This window comes from Microtus pennsylvanicus, chromosome 11 (assembly GCF_037038515.1).
Source record: "Microtus pennsylvanicus isolate mMicPen1 chromosome 11, mMicPen1.hap1, whole genome shotgun sequence".
Classification (NCBI taxonomy): domain Eukaryota; kingdom Metazoa; phylum Chordata; class Mammalia; order Rodentia; family Cricetidae; genus Microtus; species Microtus pennsylvanicus.
In genome coordinates, this window is record NC_134589.1 from 8,792,298 (window position 1) to 8,816,092 (window position 23,795).

Genomic DNA, 23,795 nt, shown 5'->3' on the forward strand with positions numbered 1-23,795 from the left:
AAGGGAAAGGAGAGACTGGAAATTTAGATGGCTTGCAGGGTCCTTTCCCTGGCTCCCTGCGCGCCCCCCACCTCCCTCCCTTAGCTGGCTTTTCACATATGCCATGATCCATCTCAGCAGAGTTAGGCATCAGTCGCCTAGTCAATGAAAAGCAGGCAGAGGCCAGGGCAACTCATTCTGCTCACTGAGGTCTAACCAGTATGTTTGCCTTTCTAGCTAGTGTAGGCACCAACTGCCCGTGCCATTCAAGCCTCGGTACCTGAGCACTGGATCCCTAACCCTAGAGTGGGAGAAGGTACCCCTGCAACAGTCACCCACTGAAATAGTTCAGGCTTTGCCACATTCCCCAGACCAGACAGAATCGGCAAGGCACGGGAAAGGATTCAGGGTTCTAGAAATCCTGGGTCCCGCAGCCCCCTCCCGCTCCCCCGCCCCCAAGTAAACATTCCTCCCAGAGTCAGAAAAGAGCAGAGCGAGGGGAGGAACCGGCCTGAGGTTTATCGCTCCGGCAACTCCGGGTGATTTATTGAGTTTAGACTCCAGGTTGTCATAGGTCGAGGCGTGCAAACACACAGCCAGCCGGGGAGGTACGGGTCACCAACTCCCTGCCTCCTCCACCTGGCTATCCCCTCGCCTGTGACCAGCTGCTTCCCCTCCCCCTCGAGGGCGCTCAGGGTTGAGCAAACACGCCCAGCCGCCTGCCCTGCCACCGGCTGGCTCCGACCGCGCTCCTGGCGATCCCCCAGGCAACTCGGCGTCACGAGAACCCGCACCCTGAGACCCGACGCCCAGCCCTCTCCCTCGTCCCCAGGGCCCCTGTCAGGCTCAACAACCTCTCGCTCTGCGACTTGTCCCCTCCGGGGATACAGCGCGGTCTAACCAGTCCCACTCAGTGCTCCAAGGACAGCGCAGCCCACTCCCGAGGGATCCCAAGTCCCCAAGGAAAGTGGCCGGAAAAAAAAAATCTCTTGTTTACTGGGTCAGAGAGGCCTCAGCTGGGATTTGCTTCACTGTTTTTGTGGTTTCTTTTCAGCAGATTCCTGGGGCTGGAGAAGAAAGGGTGGCAACCGGTGGATCCACCCAGGCAGGGAATGGGGGTGGGGTTCAGGGGAATCCGAATTCGTGGAAAGGTCCCCCGACTTCTGGAGTAGCCGGACACGGAGTCAGGAACAACGTGGCCAGGAGCGCAGGGACCACATGGATCGCGTTAAGCATTGTACCTCGGGGAACAAAACTGAGAAGGCTAATTAGGACAGGTCACCACAGGGAACCGGGACGTGGGGAGGGGAGCCCGCGATGTGAGAAACTCGGGCAGGGGTAGTCAGGTCGACGAAGACGCTTGCCAATAATTCGCTGGGGTTCTGGGCTCAGTCCACAGAGTTAGGGGCATAAACCTTGGTATTCCTTTGTGATTTTGGAGACTGGGTTCTCCGGCAAGGATCACGCATGAAAGAGGACGCTCGTGTGTGTTGTGTCCACGTGTGCAAGTTCGCGAGGGGAGGGGGCGCGGAAGGCGTGACAAAGACGGACTTTATGGCTGAGTGTGCGCCTCGCTCCAACGGGGAGCAACAAACTGTGCCAGGCATGTGTCTCACGGGAAAGCCAGGACGTAAGTGACAAAGGCTGGGTGTCTGTCACGGCAAACGCGCCAAGGTGGCCACTGTGCGTCTGTGGATGCGTGCGATCCCCGGGACATGAAACCAAGGGGTGTGCTGAGCTGCACCCCGCACCGCTTTCGGGAGAGAAAGGCAAGCCCAGAAAGTGAGTACGCGCAAGTGCGCGCGCCCCCGCGTGCGGGGGCGTGGCAGTAAACAGCAACAACCCACACCCCAGCTTGGCCAGAAACTCGGATCTCTCTTCCCAGCTCGAAAGTGCTCTGAGGCCGAGCCTGGAGGTGAGTCCGAGGGGGCAGGGCCGGGCGCGCTTTGTTACTGGGGTTACGGATCGCTAGTACCTGGAGCGCTGCTGGCGCCTAAGGAGCGCCAGGAATGGAGGTGATGTCACGGTGATGCAGCCCGGCCCACCCTGGCCGAGAGAGGGGAGTGCTGTGCCGGGGGAGGCGGGCGGGAGAGCTAGCCACCGAGCTCACTCAGCTCAGTCTGGGGTCCCGGGGAGGAAGGCCCTGCACCTCTGCCCAGGCCTGGCCACCCCTACCGGAGCGGGCTCTGGCCCTGCTCCCTCCTTTGAGTCCCTCCTACGCCCGCCGGCGCTCTGCCTGGGCCCGAAGTTGGCTCCCTGCGCCGCGCCGAAGCGGGCTGACTGCGAGTCCCAGGTAAGGGCTGCTGCCTCGGCGCTCCGCCTTCGCCGTCGGCAGGCCGGAAGACCTGGGTCCCGCTGGCTGGGAGAGGGCAAGGGCCGAGGCCCGGGGTGGGGACCCGAGGGCCAGGCCACGATGCATCCACTCCGCAACTTCGCAGAAAGTTTCCAAATCCGAGCCAGCTGGGGACTTAATGGGTCAGGGAATCCGGGTTCTGCGTCCTGAGGTGGACGGCCAAGGAAGGACTCCACCACCCGTGTGTCCGTAAGGTGTCCCTTTACCCATTCACGCAGTGGGAGGCCACGGTTGACTGTGACTGTAGGTTGGCGTCGTTTTCCTGATTTCTTTGCGGTGCGTGGGGAGGGCAGGTTTCTGTGACCGGAGCAATGAGAGGAACAGAGCTTGGCCCCTTGCTCTTTTGGCTCAGACTTCCAGGGTCTTGCGAGCGGAGACCTAGCAATCCGGTTGGAATGGGGAGGCGAGGGCTCCGGATATCTCCGCGGGAAGTTTGGAATTTCAGAGGCCTAGGGCGCCTCTCCTTCTGGAGGCCTAGGTTCTGGATCCCACCCCTTACTCGCTCCTGGTTTTTCCAGAGCGCTTTCCGCTTCCACTTCACGCCCACACTTTTACACGTACAAAGTTCCAAATCACTTACGCCTCCATGATCTTGATCCTGAAGAACGGACATCATGAGGATATATGGAAGCGTGGCTTTGTGCTCCTGGAGAACCCCCTCCCCCTAACAGTGTTTGTTTTGTGGCTGGGAGGGAGTGCTGTTAGGGATGGGGGTGGGGCACATTCCAAAGTGGAGAGCAGACCCCTGATTGCTTAGAAGGCTTCTAAGATTCCTCATACTTGGGTATTTTAGTTCAGATACCCACTCTTGGTTATGAAAGCGGGATGGGGGACAGTAAACGGACTGTGGGTCCTTCCATGCTTTAGCATCTCCCCAGGTCCGTTCTTACAGGATTCCTTGACCAGCCCTTTGGTCAGAGGGCTCAGACAATAGGACTTGTCCTGAGATTGTGAAAAAAGAAGGAAGTGGTGGGTGAGAGGAAGGCTGGCTACGTGTCCACCCATCTTTTCAGGTCAGCTGCTGAGGGGACGCAGCTAGGGAGGAAGAAGGATGCTCTGTGGTGTCCCTGGCTGAGCCTTTGCTCCATGGAACGGGGCAGTAGGTGGTTATGATCTTTGGCTTGTGTCTTACTTGTAGCCTTGATCCTACCAAGGAGCCTTCTTTCCCACTGTATGTGTGTGTGTGTGTGTGTGTTTGTGTGTGTGTGTGTGAGTGTGTGTGCATGCATGTGTAAACGCTGATGGGGAGACCATGGGGTTGTTCTTCTGAGAGGTGAGAAGGTGAAGGTTTACTGCCTCACCTGTAACTGCTTAAAGCCAGTTCAGGGCTGGCAGAGTCTCAGCCCTCCAGCCTTAACAAGGCTTTTCCGCTCCACCTGAACACAGAAAGATGGAGAAAAGGGATCTAGGAACTTGACTATGTTGCCTCCGACCAGAGTTGGGGGCTGGGTAGCTGACCCCGGGGAAAGGCTGATTTCTGAGGTGATTAAGAATATTTGTATGGTGCCCCCGGGAGGTGTTGCTCATATCTTTAATCCCAGCACTCAGGAGGAAAAGGCTGGTGGGTTGTTCTGAGTTCGAAGCCATCCGGGTCTACAGAGCAAGTTCCAGAACAGCCACAGCTAACCAGAGAAACCCTATCTTGAAAAATGAAGGAAAAAATCGTATGACCGATTCCAGGGAGATGAAGTTAAAAGCCTTTTTGTCCAGACAGTAATATGAAGTGGAGCCTTGGCTGTGGGCTGTTAAGGCTTCTAGGGCAGGAGGCCTGTCCCACTCCTGGCAGAGATGGGTGGGTACTCTGTCCTTTAGGGCGCAGGTTTCACATGGTTGCTGTGTTCAGGGGGTGGGAGACCCTCAGAGGTACAGAGTCTTGAAGCGGTTCTCAGCACAGGAGTCAAAGGACCATTTCCTAGGGGTCTCCTAAGATCAGAAAACACAGACATTTACATTATGATTCATAACAGTAGCAAAATTAAAGTCACGAAGTAGCAGTGAAAATAATTTTATGGTTGGGTCGTCACCACAACATGAAGATCTGTATTAAAGGGTCACGACAATAGGAAGGTTGAGAACCATTGACTTAGAGCCTGGTAGGGGAGGTTGTGTCACAAGGTTCAAAAGTTCAGGTCTCCAGAGGTTCAGTGTGAATGTAGGGTGTGTGTGTGTGTGTGTGTGTGTGTGTGTGTGTGTGTGTGTGTGTGTGACAACCCTCAACAGGTGGTGGGTGTTATTTAAGAGTCTCTAGGCAAAACTGGCCTCTCCTCGCTACCCTTTAGCCACCATCTTAAAAAATAGTAGGTAACAGCCTGTCAATGGTGGTGGTGCATACATTTAATCCCAGCACTTGGAAGGCAGAGGCAGGCGGGTCTCTGAGTTCGAGGCCAGCCTGGTCTACAGAATGAGTTCCAGGACAGGTAGGACTGTTACACAGAGAGATAAAACAAAACAAAAAATAGCAGTAGTGGCCACAGAATCTGAACGGTGGACAAAATCGCTGACTTCTCTTGCATGGGTTCCCAGCACCCTCATGATGGTTGAAAACCATCTTTAACTTCAGTTCCAAAGAATCTGATCCCTTTACTGACCTCTATGTGCACCAGACACACATGTGGTGAATATCTAGACATGCAGGCAAAAGATTCATACATGTAAAAAAAATCAAAATAAATTTGGTTGAATACATGTGTACGCCTGGACTGAAGGATTGGTTGGTCTCTGAGCCAATGAGCTTTCTTCTCTTTAAGTATCTTTTTGTTGTTTTGAAGGGTTCTTTTTTTTTTTTTGAGACAGGGTTTCACTATGTAGCTCTGGCCATCCTGAAACACACTACGTAGACCAGGCTGGCCTCCAATACACAGAGATCTGCTGCCTCTGCCTCCCAAGTGCTGGGATTAAAGACATGCACCACCATGCCTGGCTCTCAACAGTCTTGCTCACCCCAGGGCCTCTGTCCTACACAGGGGAGAGAGTCCAGCCCCGCTGCCCCAATTTCCCCACCTGACTCTGTCTCCATCTGCCCTTTAGGAGGAATGGTACGTTTCAGGGCAGCCCAGTTTTTCATACTGGAGGCTTAGTGACAGAGGTGAGATTTGAAGGGTCAGGTCAAGGCGGAAGCTGGTCATCCCATAGCAAAGGCAAGAGGAATAAGTAGTACAGGACTGTAACCCTTCTCTAATCCTGTCCCGAGTGTCTGTAGGGGTGCTGGGGACCAGCCGAGCAGAGGCACGCATGTGTTCCTTCTCCGCCTTCTTCCTCTTCTTCCCTGGGGAAGGAAGCCAAGACCTTGTACTGGGACGTGCCTACACTGACCTACATCCCCAGTCTTGGGATGACCTGGCTATTATCAGACGTAAACCTGTAATGTGGCCTGCAGCGCCCTCTTCTCCTAAATCTCCCTTGTCCTGATATTTGTCGGGGAGGGGTGCAGCGGGAGGGGGTGGCAAGAATCTCTCAGACCTGGCCATTATGGTTCTGCTGCCTTTGGCCTCGCTCCTTAAACTGGATGAACATGGCTTCAACAAATTGATTGATTGTGCCTTTGTGCTAGACACATCTGAGAACATGACCCTGGCCATGCCCCCATCATGTTCAGTACAGCCTGCAGAGACTCCTCATTGCCTTGAACAAGTCCTCTTTGTAACCCCGCCCATCTTTGTACCCAGCCCTAGCCTCCTGCATACACGCTCACCACTCTTTGAACTTAGTTTTCTATCTCTTGCTCTGAATTTGAGGGCTGAACTCAGGATACTGACATCTGTCATCTTTTTTTTTCCCTTTCCTTCACCTTTGACGTTTTTCAATTCCACCCTCACCCTGGTATCTCCTTTTAGTCTGTCTCGTGGCAGTGTCTGGGACACCATACAATTTAATTTACTGCTAATGGCATTCTTTTTTTTTAAAAAAAAATACTAACTTTATGTGTATGGGTGTTTTTTCATGCATGCATATCTGTGTATCATGCATGTGCCTGGTACCCAAGGAGACCAGAAGACGGTGTTGGATTCCCTGGAATTGGAGTTAAAGACAGTTGTGAGCTGCCATGTGGATTCCGGGAATCAAACTTGTGTCCTTTGGAAGAGCAGTCAGTGTTCTTAATCACTGAGACATCTCTCCATGCCTCTACTTTTAAGCATTCTTGGTGCATTTTTGCTAAATACTGAGTAAAATGCTTTGTGTGGTGTGTTTTCAGATTGTTCGTGTGTGTGTACGTGAGCGTGTGTGTGCATGCATGGGAAGTTAAGGTTGGCATCAGGAGTCTTCTTCAGTTACTCTCCACCTTAGTTTATTATTATTATTACATTTATTTATTTGTTTACTTTTCATTTTTTTGTTTGTTTGTTTGTTTTTTCCTAGACAGGGTTTCTCTGTAGCTTTGGTGCCTGTCCTGGAACTAGCTCTTGTAGACCAGTCTGGCCCCAAACTCAGAGATCTGCCTGGCTCTGCTCCTGAGTGCTGGGATTAAAGGCATGCGCCACTACTGCTCGGCTACTTTTTACTTTTTATTTTACTTTTTATGTGTGTGAGCGCACACAGGGAAGTCAGAGACAACTTACAGGAGTCAGCTCCAGATCCTGAGAATTACACAAAGGTTGTCAGGCTAGGCTGCATGTGCCTTTACCACTGAACTATTTTGCCTCTCCATTATCTTACTTTTTAATATCTTTATTCAGGCATAATAGTCGCACATGCCTTTAGTTCCAACACTTGGGAGGCAGAGGAAGCTGGTTCCCTGTGAGTTAGAGGCCAACCTGGTCTACATAGTGAATTTCAGGACAGAGCTACATAATGTGATCCTGTCTCGAAAATACAAATATACATATATATTCTTTGACAATTTCATATGTATAGAGAGTGCATCTTGATCATGTGGACTCCCTATTCCCCCCATGAACCCTCGACTCCTGCCTCCCGGTCCCTGCAGGCACTTCTAGTACATTCCTCGCCCTGCCTCGTGTCCTCTCCTTTGTTAATGATCCACCGAGCCTGTTGGAATATTGACTGATCTTGCTGACTTGACCTTGTGTGGTTCATGGGCACAGTTGCCATCTCATGTCCATGAGACAGCATTTCACAGCACTTGCTCCTCCTAGCCTCTGGCTCGAAACGTTCTTTCCCGCTCCGCAATGTCCCTGAGTGGCTCCACCTGACTTGTTGAGAGACGGCCTCTCACTTGAATCTGGAGCTCACCAGTTCAGCTAGACTGGCTGGCCAACAAGTCCCAGCAATCCTCCTGTCTCCACCTCCCCAGAGCTGGGGATTACAGTGCGTGCTCTAGCCACAATCTTTACCTGGGAGGTAGGGATGCAAACTCAGGTCTTCATGCACACAGCAAGCACTTACTGACTGGTCTATCTCCCACTTTTTTGGAGGTGTTGGGGAATCAGATTTAAGGACTCATGCATTCTAGACAAGTACTCTACCACTGAGCCATCCATGTGCCTAATTCCCAATGAGATACTTTAGACTAAGTCATCTCCCCCGTCCCCTTTCTTCTTGTTTCCTTACGCTCTATCTTCCTACCACACCTACCATATCTTTATTAGACCTTAGCTAGCATCAGGCCAGCGACAGTGTTTGTCCATCTTTGTATTTTCCAGAACTCTAAAGTAGTTGGGTCTTGTCTCCTTGGATGTATATAGTCAGTACTGGCAGACCCAGAATCATCACCTATTCTGTATCCCTACCCCTCTTCCAGTGTTGGGGATTGAACCCAGGGCCCTCACATAGGTAGGCCAACACTGTACCACCAAGCTGTGTCCCTGGTCCTGATTGCTTGCTCTGAACTAGGACCTGACCCAGGAAAGTGGGTGGAGAAACGCTCCTAGGGGCCCAGGAAAGTGGTGTGTCCAAGGGATACAGGCTTCTTGGTTGTTCTCAATGTTCTATTTTAAATTTCTAGCTCCACCCCAAATTCTTTCAATTGTCTGTTTGCTGAAACATTGGACATTTGGGAGCCTATGATATTGTTATGCGCGAGTTATCTCTCGGGTGACTGGGAATGACCCCCTTACCCATTAACTCCCATGGTTCTTCTCTTTCCAGGGCTTGTAAATACCAGTGACCCTTTATTGATTTACCAGAATACAGAGTCTTGGGGCAGGGGAAGTGAACTTTGGCGAGCAACTCGCTTTTACAATGGTACTTCTTTAGGAAGACAACTATAAACTTACTTAAGCATGCTTGTTGGTTTTAGGAGTTAAAGGTAGATGGTAGCTGAGGAAAAGCTAGGAAATCGCTGAGGTGGCTTAAGCTTTGTGAATTTTTATTTTGTTTATTTTTATGTGTGTGCCTATGGGAGTTTATGTGTACCATGTGCGTGTAAGAGCTGTGGAGGCCAGGAGGGGCGTGGGAGCCCAGGAACTAGAGTTACAGGTGGTTGTGAGCTGCTCTTTGGAAATCCAACCCAGGTCCTCCCTAAGAGCAGAAAATACTCTTAACCACTGAGCCACCCCTCCGGCCTTCCCTCCCTCCTCTTTCTTTCTTTCTTTCTTTCTTTCTTTCTTTCTTTCTTTCTTTCTTTCTCTCTCTCTTTCTCTCTTTCTCTCTCTCTTTCTCCTCCCCTCCCTCCCTCCCTTTCTTTGTTTTTGAGATGGGATTTCTTGTGGTTCTGACTGATGTCTGGCTCACTGTAGCCAGGGATCTGGAATCCTGACCCTTCTGCCTCCATGTCCCCAGTGCTGGGAATACAGGTGTGTGCCACCATGCTGGGACCTGAAACTTTTTCAAGGGGCAAAAGCTGGGATGGCTTAAAGTACAGTAACCCCCAGCACAGCACCCTGGAGGTTGAGGCAAGGGGACTGTCACACATTTGAGGCTGGTCTGAGCTATCACTTTGAGCCTCTCAAAGTAAATAAATGAATAAACAGAAAGACAAAGCCGGGAGGGGGCGGGGTTACTGTGATAGTTCAGAGGGTAAGAGCACTGGCTGCTTTTCCAGAGGACCAGTTCAATTCCCAGCACCAACATGGCTGCTCACAACCATCTGTAGCTCAGCTCCAGCCTCTATGGCCCTTCCTGGGCAAATGTGCAGGCAAAACACCCATACACAATTTTCTTTAAAGACGAAAGGAGGTGGGGCAAGAAGAAAGTGAAGACTGATCATGTCAGTTTCATTTAAATTTATGTATCGGTTGCTTTTCTTGTAAGAAAATAACTGAGAAGACACCCCCTTGAGGAGTTTGGCTCCAGCCACATTGTCTCTGTAGTCAGGAAGCAGAGAGCAGTGACTGCTGGCCCCTGGCTCACTCTCGCCGCCTCCTCCCATCCCACACAGCAGCCCAGGGAATGGTGCCGCCCACATGTTTTCACCTCCATTAACCTAATCTAGATAGAGTCTCACAGCACCGCCCAGGCCTGTTTCCTGGGCTCCTCTAGATCCTGCTAGTCAACTGTCAGGATTGACTGTCATAACTTGTGTCATTTCCCCCTGATTTAGTGACTTCCCATTTATCAGTTATGGATGGAAATTTTCTATCAAAGGGAAACTTGACATTTTGTGTGCGTATTAAACATTAGCTAGGAGTGGTGGCTCGAGCCTATGTCCCCAGTATCAAAAGGCTGAGGTATGACGATTCCCACAACTTTGAGACCAGCCATGGATGAGTAGCAAGGCCCTGCTTCAAATTTAATAATAAATAAACACATAGTTGGGCATTGGAGGAAGCATTTAGTAACATAGATGGTGCCATGCCTTTGGTGGCCACTAGTGGATGCTGTCATCCAGGGAAAGTTTGGTTGCTAGTTTCAGGGGGGCCTTCGCCCTGGCTAGGCAGGAGAGATACTCCCTTTTAAATTTATTATTTATTTATTAAAAGTATTTGTTAAAATTTTATTTTTTTATTTTGGTTTTTCAAGATAGAGTTTCTCTGTGTAGTCCTGGCTGTCCTGGGCCAGGCTGGGCTTGAACTCAGAGATCTGCCTGCCTCTGCCTCCCAAGCGCTGGTATTAGAGGCGTGCGCCACCACCTTGCTTCTTTTGTATTTAGCCCCTCTTTTGCTCTCCATGTACCCCTGGCTGCCCTAAAACTATGTAGACTCAAACTCATAGAACCCCATTTACTTCTTCCCCTCGAATGTTGGGGCTGAAGGTATGCGCTGCCGTGTCTGTGTCTCTGTCCAGCTGCATGCGCCACCACTCCTGTCCAGCTATAACTAGTTTCTTAACATGTAGGGTACCTACTATACACACGGAGGATCTATGCGTCAGGGAATTTGGGCTTCATAATAGTTTGTTTTAGAGCCTTTAAACCTTCTGTGTTAGAGCTCTGTCTTTTATGACTGAAACAACTTATAGAAGAAAGAGTTTATTAGGGGTTTGCCTACAGTTTCAGAGAATTGGAGGCCAAGATCACGGTGGGGATCTTCGCAGCAGGCACCAGGCTAGAGAATTAGCTGAGAACTCAAGTCCTTACCTTCAAGAATGGCCTGGGCTTTTGAAAACTTTAAATCCTATCCCTGGTGACACACCTCTGCCCACCAGGCCTTGCTTCCTCAACCTTCCCTGTTCCTCCAATGGGGAAACAAGCATTCAAATATAGGTGCCTAAGGGGCCATCCTCATTCAAACTACCACAATTTCCAAATCAACTTAAAGCTTTGAATGGAAAATTCACCAAATGTCCCTCTTGGCGGGGCAGGGAGCAGAGCTAAGGATGGAACCTAGAACTTTATACCCACGCCAGGGGAGTGTCCAGCACTGAGCTGCAGCAGAGTCCCCCGGATTCGAAGTTTTCTTAAACCACGATCTCCTTCAATGCACACGGGGATATTGTTCTGGGCAGCCAGCTTTGGTTTACTTCCTTGGCACAGATCTGCGACATTTGGTATGGCCACAGTGAGCATGTCATGATCTGTTGTTACCTTTCTGGTGTTAATAAATAGACCATTACCCGCATTTCACTACAGTGTCTTAAAGTCTTTCATTAAAGATTAATCCCTTTGGGTGTGTGTGTGTGTGTGTGTGTGTGTGTGTGTGTGTGTGTATTTATGTTTAGCTTTTTTGAGGCAGGTTCTCTCTGTGGAGTGCTGGCCTGGAACTCACTGTGTAGACCAGGCTGACCTCCACAGGGATGCTCTTGCCTCTTCCTTTGGAGTGCTGGGATCAAAGGTGTGTACTACCGCACCCAGCTCCTGCTTGTTTGGTTTGGTTTTGTTTCTTTTCTTTTTAAGAGATTTATTTTATTTTTATTTCTGTGTGAACGTTCTGCCTGCATGTTTACCTGTGCACCATCTACATAGTTGATGCTGACAGAGGCCAGAAGAAGATGTCCCATTCCCTGGAACCGGAGTTCCAGTTGGATGTGAGCCACCATGTAGGTGCTGGGAATCCAACTTGGGTTCTCTAAAAGAGCAGCCAGTTCTCTTAACCTCTGAGTCATTTCCCCAGCCTGAATCCGTTTATGTTCTCCTTGTCTTTAGTACTGAACTAGACAAGGAGTTGTAGATCTGAAGGGGAAAGTTGGCACTAAAAGGGAAAAAATCCAAAAGCCAGTCTTTGTATCCTATGCCTGTAATCCTAGCGCCAGTTAGCCCGGGTTATGTAGTGAGTTCCAGCCAGCCTGGGCTACCTAGCAAGAATCCGCCTTATGAATAAACAAACAGTGAAAAGAAAAGGGTACGTAAACAAACTAAGGAAAGCAAGGGGGTGAGCAGCATTCCCCCCGTGGGCTCTGTTCATTTCCTGCCTCCAGGTTCCTGCCACGGCTTCCCCTGATGGTGGGGACCGTGACCTGTAAGCCAAATAAACCTTTTCCTCCTCAAGTTGTTTTTGGTCATTGTATTTCTCGAAGCAACAGAAAGCCAACCAGAACAGTGGAGTGAGGAATTTTCAGCTCTCTTCTTTTGCGCTGTAGGTTTCTTCCCACTGTAGGTGCTTGTTAAAGGCTTTGAATCGAGGAACGCGGGGCTGAGTGGCCGCATTTGTCAGGGTTCTCTAGAGGACAGAACTTACAGAAAGAGCGATTACACACGGCTTACAGGCTGTGCCCTAGCTAGTCCAGCAGTGGCCGCCTACCGACGGATGGCCCGAGAATCCAGCAGTTGATCAGCTCTCCATGCTGGATGTCTCCGCTGGTCATCAGTACAGCCTGGAATCCCAAAGACATGTGATGTAATGCCAAGTGAAGGAATGGGCCTGCCAGTGAGAGTGAGGGCAAGCAGGCAGAGAGAACTTGCTTTTTCCATGTCCTTTATATAGGCTGCCGGCAGAAAGTGTGGCCCACGTTGAAGGCGTGTCTTCCCACTTCAAATGATTTAATTGAGAAAGTGTGCCCGGCCGTTGGGGCTTTAGTTCACTCCAGGTGTGGTCAAGTTGACAAGAACTGGACTTCTCAGTAGCAGTCTGGAACTTGCTTTGGAGGTCAGGCTGGCCCTGGACTTAGGCATTTCCAGGATTTAGTTGAGGGGTACAGTATCTTACCTGGAAGTCCCCAGGCAGAAAGGACCATGTTGAGTGGAGTAAACCTGGGTTTTTATGGGTTAAAGCACTGAGAGTTCATTGGTGGTCCCCACCCCAAGGTTTATTTTTATTTTATGTGTATGAGTGTTTTGCCTGCATGTAAGTATGTGCACCTTGTCTGTGCAGTGCCGGAGGAGACCAGGCTCAGATTCCCTGTGTCAGGAGCCATTGTGAGCCATCATGTAGGTGATGTAGGTGCTGGGATTCAGACTTGGGTCCTCTGGAAGAGCACCCGGTGTTCTTTACCACTGAGCCATCTCTCCAGCAGTTAAGAAATTTCTTCTTTTCCATGGTTAGGATTAGGGATGACAGCTGGGTGTGGGGCTCATACCTTTAATCCCAGCACTCTGTGAGTTCAAAACCAGCCTGATCTAGACTGCTACAGAGAAGCCTGGCCAAAAACAAACAACAGAAAAAGGAAAATAAGGAAAAAGGAACGGGGTGACAGATGAACCTCATCTGTCTACTCAGTTGACAAACCTTCGTGAATTCTGGGCTAACAAGGACTCTAGCCAGGCAGTGGTGGTGCACACCTTTAATCCCAGTACTCGGGAGGCAGAGGCAGGTGGATCTCTGTGAGTTCGAGGCCAGTCTGGTCTATAAGAGCTAGTTCCAGGACAGGCTCCAAAGCTACAGAGAAACCCTGTCTCGAAAAACCAAAAGAAAAGGACTCTGAAGAGCTGGAGGGACGGCTCAGTAGTTAAGAACGCTTGTCACTCTTCTAAAGGACCTATGTTCAGTTCACAGTACCCACACGGTGGCTCAACCATCCTAACTTCAGTTCTGCGGGATCCAGCACAGCCTTCTGGCCCCTGCGGCACCAGGCACACATGGGCGCACAGACATACATGCAAGCAAAACACCTTGCACATGAAATATAATTCTTTTAAATTAAAAATACATAAAATAAGGATTCCAAAGCCTAGAGGGGCATGTCTCCTGGTCACTCTTTTTCAGAATGGGGAAGCAATACTCTGCTCACTGAGGTCTGACGTTGGAGAACTGATTTTTTCTATTCTTCCTGTCTCCAGGGACCCAGCCTGGCCTGGGAGCCAGGATGGCCACCCACAAAGCCTTGCTGGTGTGCCTAGGATTGCCTGTGTTCTTCCCTGGGGCCTGGGCCCAGAACCATGCCCCACCTGGCTGCGGCCCGGACCTGGACCCTCTGTACTACAACCTTTGTGACCGTTCTGGGGCCTGGGGCATCGTCTTGGAGGCGGTGGCCGGCGCTGGCGTCATCACCACGTTTGTGCTCACGATCATCCTGGTGGCCAGCCTTCCGTTTGTGCAGGACACGAAGAAGCGGAGCCTCCTGGGGACCCAGGTGTTCTTTCTGCTGGGCACCCTGGGCCTCTTTTGCCTTGTGTTTGCCTGCGTGGTAAAGCCTGATTTCTCCACCTGCGCCTCTCGACGCTTCCTCTTTGGGGTCCTGTTTGCCATCTGCTTCTCCTGCCTGGTCGCCCATGTCTTTGCCCTTAACTTCCTAGCCCGGAAGAACCATGGACCCCGGGGCTGGGTGATCTTCACTGTCGCCCTGCTTCTCACCCTCGTGGAGGTCATCATCAACACCGAGTGGCTGATCATCACCCTGGTACGGGGAGGCGGCCAGGTTGGGCCTCTGGGCAACGGCAGTGCCGACTGGACCGTGACCTCGCCCTGTGCCATCGCCAATATGGACTTCGTCATGGCGCTCATCTATGTCATGTTGCTGCTGCTGGCGGCCTTCCTAGGAGCCTGGCCGGCCTTGTGCGGCCGCTTTAAGCGCTGGCGGAAGCACGGAGTCTTTGCGCTTCTCACCACAGCCCTCTCCATTGCCATCTGGGTCGTGTGGATCGTCATGTACACCTACGGCAATAAACAGCGCCACAGCCCCACCTGGGATGACCCCACGCTGGCCATCGCCCTTGCTGCCAATGCCTGGACTTTCGTCCTCTTCTATGTCATCCCTGAGGTCTCCCAGGTGACCAAACCCAGCCCTGAGCAGAGCTACCAGGGGGACATGTACCCTACCCGAGGCGTGGGCTATGAGACCATCCTGAAAGAGCAAACGGGCCAGAGCATGTTTGTGGAGAACAAGGCGTTTTCCATGGATGAGCCAGCCTCAGGTGCGGTGAGGACCTGTATATATCCGTGGTGGGGGTTGTCTGTGTGTGTCGGGGCGTACCTGTGTGTGAGGCCAGACAGGGTCTCATGTAGCCTTGGCTGATCTCGAACCCACTATGTAACTGAAGCCGGTCTTGAACGGATCCTCTCTTCTCCCAGTTGCTGGCGTGTGCCATTGTTCTCAGCTTTTGTTTGTTAAAGTTACATTTCTTTAGTTAGTCAATTATTTCTTTCCTACCCTGTGGCTTCCGGGGATCAGCCTCAGTTTGTCAGGCATGGTGGCAAGCATCCTTACCTGGCTGGGCCATCCTTTATGCCATGTCTTTTACTGCAGGGCAGGGAGCCAGGCTCTTGAGAAAAACTGAAAGTTCTTGTGAATATCTGCAGTTTTCTGCTTTGAGGCCCCTGCGTTCTGGGACCGATCATTGAGCCTGAGTGGTAGAGTATTTGTGTAGCAGACCCAAGGCTTAGTCTCCAGCACCACAGACAGCATTTGTGACCTCAGGGGCGCGTTTGTTAACTGTAAGGAATATTAGCTTTTAGTGATTGCCTGCTGTGTGCTGGGCTCTGCTAAGACACAAAGGGTTGTGGCTTACAAGCTGCAGCCCCTCAGGCATGACCAGAGTTCTACAGGACCCAAACTGTTTGTGAGATATTTAGGGCTTTAGACTTGGACTGGTTATCACATGCCGGCTCCGGGATCTCTGACAGAAGCTCAGTTAGAGGCGATGGACACTCCAGAAACAGAAATCCTAGGGTCCTCTGTCCACACTGTGTGGCCCTCAATGTCCTGCCTCGTGGAAGTAGGGAGCGCCATAGTCTGCAATGTCACTCCCTGGAGACGACTGCTGGCCCCACACTGGGGTGGCTCTGGCACACAGACTGGGCCACTGAATGTGCAGGGAGGGGACCAGTAAGGAAGCCAGAAAGACAGAAGACCTGGGCAGGTGCTGGGAGAACCAGCAAACCCTGTCCCCACCCCCGCTCCTTCCTGCCCCAGTACTCCTTCGTCAGGCTGGAGAGGTCTTACTTAGTCTTCTTCTTCTCATGGAGACGCTTCTGGGCTGTTAGTTTTTATTTATTTCATTTTCTTCCAAAATGGAAAAACCAATAGCACGAGCTCAGCACTTAGGAACCCTGCACAGGCCGTGGCCCTCAGCCCTGCAGAAGAGAGCTGAATCCTGTATACCTGACCCCCCAGGAAGTCCTGTTCTTGGGGCCCAGGGCTAGTTAGCAGCTTTCCTCGGATGCCCCAGAGGTGCTCATCAGGGTGGATCAGACAGGAAACCCACACCAGAAGGTGTGGGGAGCTACAAATCTCTCTGGGTATTTGCCAGGGGGCCTAGGATGGACTGAGCACCAAGTCTTCCTGACTGGGCCCTGCATGGCTACAAAGTGGCACCAGCAGCTACCCATGCCCTGTGTGGACATGAACCCATAAAATGCTGTAGGGTTTCAGCTGGATTTCCCCTTGTGCCTGGCAGCGGGTCCGTCGTGGCAGAGGCAGGAGCTGGAGGCTGGCCATCTTGGAAAGCTGCCGAAGGCCCATGTGCCCCTCTTGGCCTCTGGCCCCGAGGCCGGATAGGATGTGAAGGTTGCTGACAGTGTGTTTTTCTGAGCTATGGGGGAGGGGTACTGGTGTGTAGGGGGAGGGGGAACTGTTGTGGGAGGGAAGGGAGGCTGGTGTGTGTGTGTGTTTGGGGGTGTCCCACAATGCAGGGAGCCAAGCGGCACTTTCTTATACATCTAAACGAAAGAACGCCAGGCATGGGAGGGCCATCAGGTCCAGGGCCTCATTCTCAGGTCTCTCTCCACTCCTGGGTCTGGTGTTATGCCGGGCCCCGGGGCCCCCACTCCCCTATGCCCAGGAGAGTTGCTTGGACTGTGGATCAAAGCAGGAAACAAGAATCCAGAACCCTTCACATTTGACCTTGTTTTTCCCTACAGCGAAGAGACCCGTGTCGCCTTACAGTGGCTACAATGGGCAGCTGCTGACCAGTGTGTACCAGCCCACTGAGATGGCCCTAATGCACAAAGGCCCGGTGAGTAGGTCCCTCAGGTTCCCGTGATCTGGTTGAGGGTCACAGAGCTCAGCCTCATTTGCTGGTAGGAAGCCTGTGCAGGCAGTGAACGTTTGGCTGGATAGAGGCATTCTTATTGTATGGCAAACTTCTCCTGGGGCATCAACACTGCCAACCCAGGGCTCTAGTACACTGCAGTGGGACCTGCCCTGCATCACTGGGCATCACCCACAGCCCGGTGGCACATACCTGTAATCCTAGCACTTTGGAGACAGAAGCAGGAGGCTCAAGGCCATCTTTGGCTATAGCTTGCACCACCAGCCTGGGCTATATGAGACCCTATTTCCATGCCTGGCCAGCAAGTCTTGACCTTATACCTCCCCTGAGCCCTGGGAGCCAGTACTCCCTTAGCTAGGGGGGTGGTGGGAACAGGAAGGAGGTGGATTAGATTCCCACTCCATATATGTTCCTCTTCTTGCTGGCAGTGGTTGCCAGAGAGGTCAGCGACCTGCCTTGGCAGGATTCTGGGAACAGGAAGCCAGGAGGTCAGCAGGGTGCTGTTCCCATCCCTTCCCCACCCCCTAAGCTGGGGGCCCGGGATGGCTGGTGTGTCTGAGACTTCCAGTCCCTCTCACCAAGTGTGAAGCTGCAGCCTAGCACAGAGTTGAGCAGTTTGCCGTTCACACCATGATCAGAGGCTGCCCCTCCGCCCCCGGCCTCTGAACCTGGTCCCCAGCACCCTGTCTTTCAGTTTGGAGGGTAAACTGAGCCAAAGAGTTCTTTCTGCTTAGTTCTCACACCGTGGTCCTCCGACCACTCAAGGGAGCAGCAATTGAAAACTTGCTTAAAATGCAGATGGGGTGTGAGGTGGGACAGGTTGTTGTGAGTTCTGTGTTGGTAGCCCTGGGGTGGGGGCTGTTGGTCACCTGGTAGCTTAGGTTCCACCTAAAAGGGAGTAGTAACTCCCTAAGGCAGATTTACAGGGAACTCAAGGGCTTTCACACCCCTGTAGTTAAACATTTGTCGGACTATCTCTGGGTGGGGCCCAGCTAGGGGGTGGAGCTCAACTGGGGATAGGGCTTGACAAACAGTCCTGCTAATTTTGGTGCTCCAAGATCTAAGTGTCCTAGAGGGCAGGGAGTGGTTGGATGTTTCTGGAAGGGGGAAGGCCCCCGCCCAGACACCCGCAGCTGCTGGTTTGGGGTCTTGGGAGCCTGGGTGCTTTAGTGGTAACATCTAACATGGTGATAAGACAGGAGGGACCACCCCAGGGGTTCATGTACCTTCCAGGGAGAACATTTGGGGCTAGATTCCAAAGCTAGAGTTATACGGACCAGGACCTACCCGAAGGGTACTGAGTGTTGTAGTGACATGAGAAAGGGAGCTTGTGAGTGGCATCGGTCATGTAGCAGAAGCTTAATGCTGCCGATCCTGAGGCTTCGCAAAGCATTAGGATCAGGAATTCAGAGACGGGGTCTCCTCTGGGAAGCCCCCGAGGTTTTCAGGGACCTTCTTCCGTGCTCAGAAGGCCAGACCTCTATTTCCATCTTATCCTGCCAGCAGGGCCCTGGTAGAATGAGGGTGAAGGGGGTGGGTCAAGAGGTGGGAGCTGGCAGGCACAGCCCTGGCGGAACCTGGCTCCTGATCCCCCGACTGTGAGACCGCCTGTTCTTCCTTCCAGACTGAAGGCGCTTACGACGTCATCCTCCCACGGGCCACCGCCAACAGCCAGGTGATGGGCAGTGCCAACTCAACCCTGCGAGCTGAAGACATGTACATGGTGCAGAGCCACCAGGTGGCCACGCCACCAAAAGACGGCAAGATCTCTCAGGTCTTTAGAAACCCCTACGTGTGGGACTAAGGCAGCAGCTGTGGCCAGGAGGAAGTGGGCGGATTTGGAGAGGGCGCTCAGGACCTGGCTTGGGTGAGGGACCACTAGGGATACTGTGCTCTGTGGCTCCCTTCTCCCTCACTGGCTCAGGGTAGCTTATGCCTCAGGGTCAGGTCCCCTGATCTGCCAATGTTTGGGTGGGTGTCCAGGGGGACCTCCTCCCTCTCAGTATTTGTGGAGTCCAGACGCCTGCCCTGTTTTATGCCAGGGCCACCTCTGGTGATCTGCTCCTTCCAAATAGTGTTCTGCTCGGGGTGGCAGCTGGTCCTGTGCCTATACTCTCCAGTGACACCTGCAGCCTCCAGAGAGCTCAGAGAGGATGCCTTGGGCTGGATCCTGCTCCTCTGTGAGGAGCAAGGGTGCCTAATAAACACATTATTGCTTTATTAACTCTTGTTCTGGGCTCGTGGTTTCTGACTGGGTTCTCACCTCCCGTGACTCTTTCCTTTCTTCTGTGGTGGATCATTGAACCCCCCTCTCCTCCTCACATCTTGCTCTCGGGGCTGATACTTGTTGTGTCATCTGTGTGGTAAGGGGCTGGCGCCTCCTCCAGGGCAGGGCTCTCTAGTGTGTCTGTCATTAATTGCCATCAGAATGAGCATCTGGGCTCTTGTCTGGACCCACACCTGGGAGTGTCCAGCCTACGTAGCTTTCCTGAGGGGCTCATCCTCTCCCCCAGAGGGGGCTATATTCAGAGATAGAACAGGGGAGGCAGGCCCACCAGTGGGCAGTTCTTGGGGTGCAGAGGGGGGGTCAGCTCATCTTGGCCTCTCTCATAGGAAGTTAGCATACTTTAGAGGGTGAGGCCAACATTTTGCTCCAAGTTCTGGGATCATGCTTCGTAGCATGAGTGGCATGGCTTGGGGTGGGCCTGAGTTGTTTATAGTGTGGGTTCACAGAGACAGGCAGGTCACTACAGGTCCTGGTTAGCTCAAGGGTCACAGCATCCATGTGCTAAGAATTTGGGGGTCAGTAAAAGCTTTTCCCCAGAAGTTCAGGCTTATCTCCATGGCTAGTCGGGTGGGGTGGGAGGTAGGGCAGAATGGGGCCAGTCTTTCCCTTCATTTCCAGAGCTAAAATCTCAGAATGCTGTCACTTCAGGTTTATATGGGGTCTTAGGGATATAGTTATCCCAACCCCTCAGTCCGGCCACAGAGCCTCTAGGTGGCTGGACCAAAACTGGACAGACTGACATCCCTAGCTTTTGTCCTTGGCTCTCCCTGAGATAAGCCAGACCAGTGTCCTGGGCTCTGAGATGCCTCTGACCCTTCTGGAAGGAACAGTGTTCTGACCCTTGGAGATCAGCTCCAGGTCCTTCAACAGCACTTGAGAGCCTGCCCATCCCAAGCTTGGGAAGTTTCATCCCCAACTAGCCAGAAGCTATTTTCTGACATTAATTGTAAGGGGGAAAAATAGTTTTTTGTTGAAAGGGAGAGAAAGGGTTGTTGGAAGAAAACTCCAGACTATGTTTAGATTGTATCACTCCCTGTAGATTGAGGTTATTTTTTGTTTTGTTTTAAAATGCAATCCAATACTTGGACTGTGGAATCCATCTCTTTTGACTCTTGTTCTTTCTGGTTACTTTAGGATCAGTCCCCGAAAAACAAAACGAGATGGTAGATGCCCTCTTCCCTGGACCACACCTCATCCGGACACCCTCATTGCTCTGCATCCAGCTGAGCAGGGCCCAGCAGGTTCCCCACCTTTGCCCTTGGAGCTGGGAGGGACCAGAGGCCAGCAATCTGAAGCTTTGGACTGAGTGGGGACCTTGGGATAGGCTTGAAGCATGTGACTGGTGCTCATAGGGTCACCCACCCTCTTGCCCATTCCCAGCCTCCTGGTCCCCAAGTGACTGCAGCTACAGGGAGCTAACTGTTGACTCATGTCTCCTGCCTTAACACATCCCCCAAGTCACAGAGTCTGTGCCCCCATGTGGTTCTCCAGGTGGTTGTTGTCCTGCTGTGAACGTCAGGTGCACAATGCCACTGTTTTGACACTGGACCCTCTTGGCCATGTTGGTAACCCCTCAGATGTCACACAATGGATATCATATGCAAACCACACAGACCTTATCCCTTGCCCTACTCTGGACCTTCCACCATCTTCTAGACTGGAAGAGGTCGCCAGCTAGGGGCAGAGCCTGGGTTGGGCAGGCTGTTTCTCATGACCTGAGGGTTTCAGGTCCCAGCACCTTTGTGCCTGGCCTGAGTCTACCTTACTTTCAGTGAGCTGTGTCCCCTTACCAGGGCAGGATCGTTCATTCTCCCTCCCCACTGCCCATCCCCACTGGGAATGGGAATCACAACACGTATCCCAATGGGGGAAGATTTCTCGTTGTCCAGCACTGCCGCACAGAGAACCCCACTTAAGAGTCGAAGAGCTGGTGGGCCACAATGGTGCTTAGAGCGTTGCGCTATGGATGTACCTCAGTTAAACCCCTGGCCGCATCTCCCCGGTCTGCTTTCGGCTTCTATGCCAGCTCCCAGGATGGCTCCTAGGACAGGTGCTGAGGTGGGATTATCTGGATCTCTTAGGTTCTAGAGGTACCTGCTGGGGCTACTTGGACATATGTGGTTGGGGTCTGGGAGTTCCTTTAGGAGACAGTGGGTGGGAGCCATGGCTGCATTCTCAGGGTGACTCGAACCTTTCCTGGGTCAGGCTGGTGGGATGTGGGATTCAGGGCTGGAGATTACTCATGGGAAGATGTCTAAGTTTCTACCTCAGCTTGGGCAGCAGGTGTCCTTGGTACACCTGGACAAGCCCTGCTGCTTTCATCACTAGAGGAGCCTCTAGTGGCCTTGGCCTTAGGACGTGCACCTGAGGGACCTGATGGCTACCCAGGTCACAGAGGGCCACTTTCAGGCCTGTGAGCTGACGACACCAATGACTGAGATGATCATAGTACCGGACCCTGGAACCGAGGTCTCCACAGCCCTGGGTACCAGAGAGAGCCTCCTTCAGGCCCTCTCCAAGTGTGCCCTGGAGCCCTTTAGCTCAGCACTACTTAGTGCCAATGTAGACAGAGGTGAGGATGAGTGACTGCCCAGGAAGGTACCCCATACTTAGTCATGGCTCCCATGCTGACTCCTCCCTAGTAGCCTGTGCCTTTTATTTTTGGGGGAAAGGTCCCCACAGAGTGGGACTGTACCTCCAAATGTGACACCTTCTGCCTTGACTTCTGTTGAATGAGGATGCCCAGTCTATGAGTAATACAATACTGCCCCCACACACATGCAAGGGAACAGGGTCTCCGTGGACCTCACACTGTTCTTGATCTAGAGCTCTGAGACCCGTCACAGCAAGCAAGGGACTAGTTTGCTGTCTTAAACGAGTATTTTAGGACTCCAAAAGCACCAGATGCCTAGGTGGATGTGGCTGTGTTTATTGCCCAAGTCCTGGCTGCAGCTGCAGCTCAGGAGTCATGGGCTCCTGGAAGATGCAGAGCTGCCTGGATGCAGAAGTACCTGTGGTCCTTACTTACCCTGCATCTTTCAGTTCCGGTTCCAGCGAAGGACATTTTTAGGAGGTTTGGGGGCCTCCTAGTTTACAGTGCTGTGTCGCTGTATCCCACACAAGGGAGAAATGAGTAGACCCAGGCTTGGTTCAAGTTCATCATTCACAGGCCCGCCCCTTGGTCGATGTCACACCAACACTGTTAAATCCTACAGTGGACGTCAATGGAGGGTCAACTTTGTAACTACTCAGAATTAAATGACTGCCCTTTCTTCGTGAGGGGTTAAAGCCTCTGTGTCCCTGTGTGTTTCTAAGGCATTCTGGGGTGTCTGTCAGCTGGCCTTCCCGCCTCTTACCTCCCCCCCCATCTCTGCTACACCAGCAATGTCTGATTCTGGCTAATTTCTTTTTGGTTAGACTTTAGGGGAGAAAACCAGGCCTCCGAAAGACATTGAATTCTCAGCTGGGCATGATGTTGCATGCCTTTAATCACGTACTTTGGAAGACAGAGGCAGGCAGATCTTCATGAGTTCCAGGACAGCTGGGGCTACATAGTGAGAAGGGGGAAAAAAGGACAATGAGCTGGGCATTGGTGACACACACCCTTAATCCCAGCCCTTGGGAGGCAGAGGCAGGCGGATCTCTGAGTTCGAGGCCAGCCTGGTTCACAGAGTGAGTTCTAGGACAGAACTGTTACACAGAGAAACTCTGTGATGGGGAACGGTGTGTGTGTGTGTGTGTGGGGGGGTGATAATGCATTCTGACCAGCCAAACACAGAGACAAATGGTTCCTACACAGGGAAGGGGGTGGGGAAGGGGCCACCACAGATGGCAATCCAGCTACTTCTGGCACAGCTGGGGATGCAGGGCCACAGCCCCATTTCATCTTCATAAAATGCTTTGTTCACAGAAAGACACACTGGGGATGATCACAGTTGCCCCAGGCCAAGGCACCCTGTCATGGCCACACCCAGCTTGCTCTCCTGGCCCATTGTTCTTGTTCATCAGCGCTTCAGCTCCTCACAAGAGAGATGGCAAGTTTAGGTGGCTTGCCTGGCTATAGCCCTACGGTCATTCTCACTGAGACCAGCACTCTCTCTGGCTCCCCAGAGGACACACCAAGGTCGCGCTCAGGGGGTTACTAAGCAGACTTCCTGTCTGCCGGCTCCACGCTGGGTCCTCCAGGAAGCTGCAGCCCCCACTTACAGCAGCACCATGAATTATTTAGTGTCTGCACCAGCCAGAGTGCGCTGACCTCATCCTCCTTGGGCCCCAAGTGGCTCTGACCTCATCCTCATGGAGGAAAGGTAGCTGTTAATGGGTAGAAGAGGGGAGGGTCCCATTGGTGTGTCAATAATTGAGAGGAGGGGGTACCAGCAGTCAATTACCCTTGTAGCAGGAAGTGACTCCATAAAGTAGATTTCTATACCCTGTATAGAAATCAAAGGGCAGTCTCCAACCTTGACTTTGCGGGGTGCATTTGACCTTGCCCGGTTCATTTGACCTTGCCCAGGCTCCTTTCATCTGTAAAATAAGAG

General features: G+C 52.1%; 1 protein-coding gene across 2 annotated transcripts; it reads left to right on the forward strand.

The window, feature by feature from the left end:
• Window positions 1-1,129: 1,129 nt before the first annotated feature.
• Window positions 1,130-22,545, forward strand: Gprc5c (G protein-coupled receptor class C group 5 member C). Of its 2 annotated transcripts, none has more exons than XM_075990027.1 (5): window positions 1,130-1,894; window positions 13,821-14,894; window positions 16,840-16,934; window positions 18,595-18,744; window positions 20,392-22,545. In XM_075990027.1, the coding sequence occupies exons 2-5, from the start codon at window positions 13,847-13,849 to the stop codon at window positions 20,422-20,424; spliced, it is 1,326 nt and encodes a 441-aa protein (XP_075846142.1). In that variant the 5' UTR covers window positions 1,130-1,894; window positions 13,821-13,846; the 3' UTR covers window positions 20,425-22,545. The 2 variants fall into 2 exon arrangements, with proteins under 2 accessions (XP_075846142.1, XP_075846143.1); XM_075990028.1 differs by lacking the exon at window positions 1,130-1,894 and adding an exon at window positions 2,057-2,272.
• The last annotated feature ends 1,250 nt before the right edge of the window (window positions 22,546-23,795 follow it).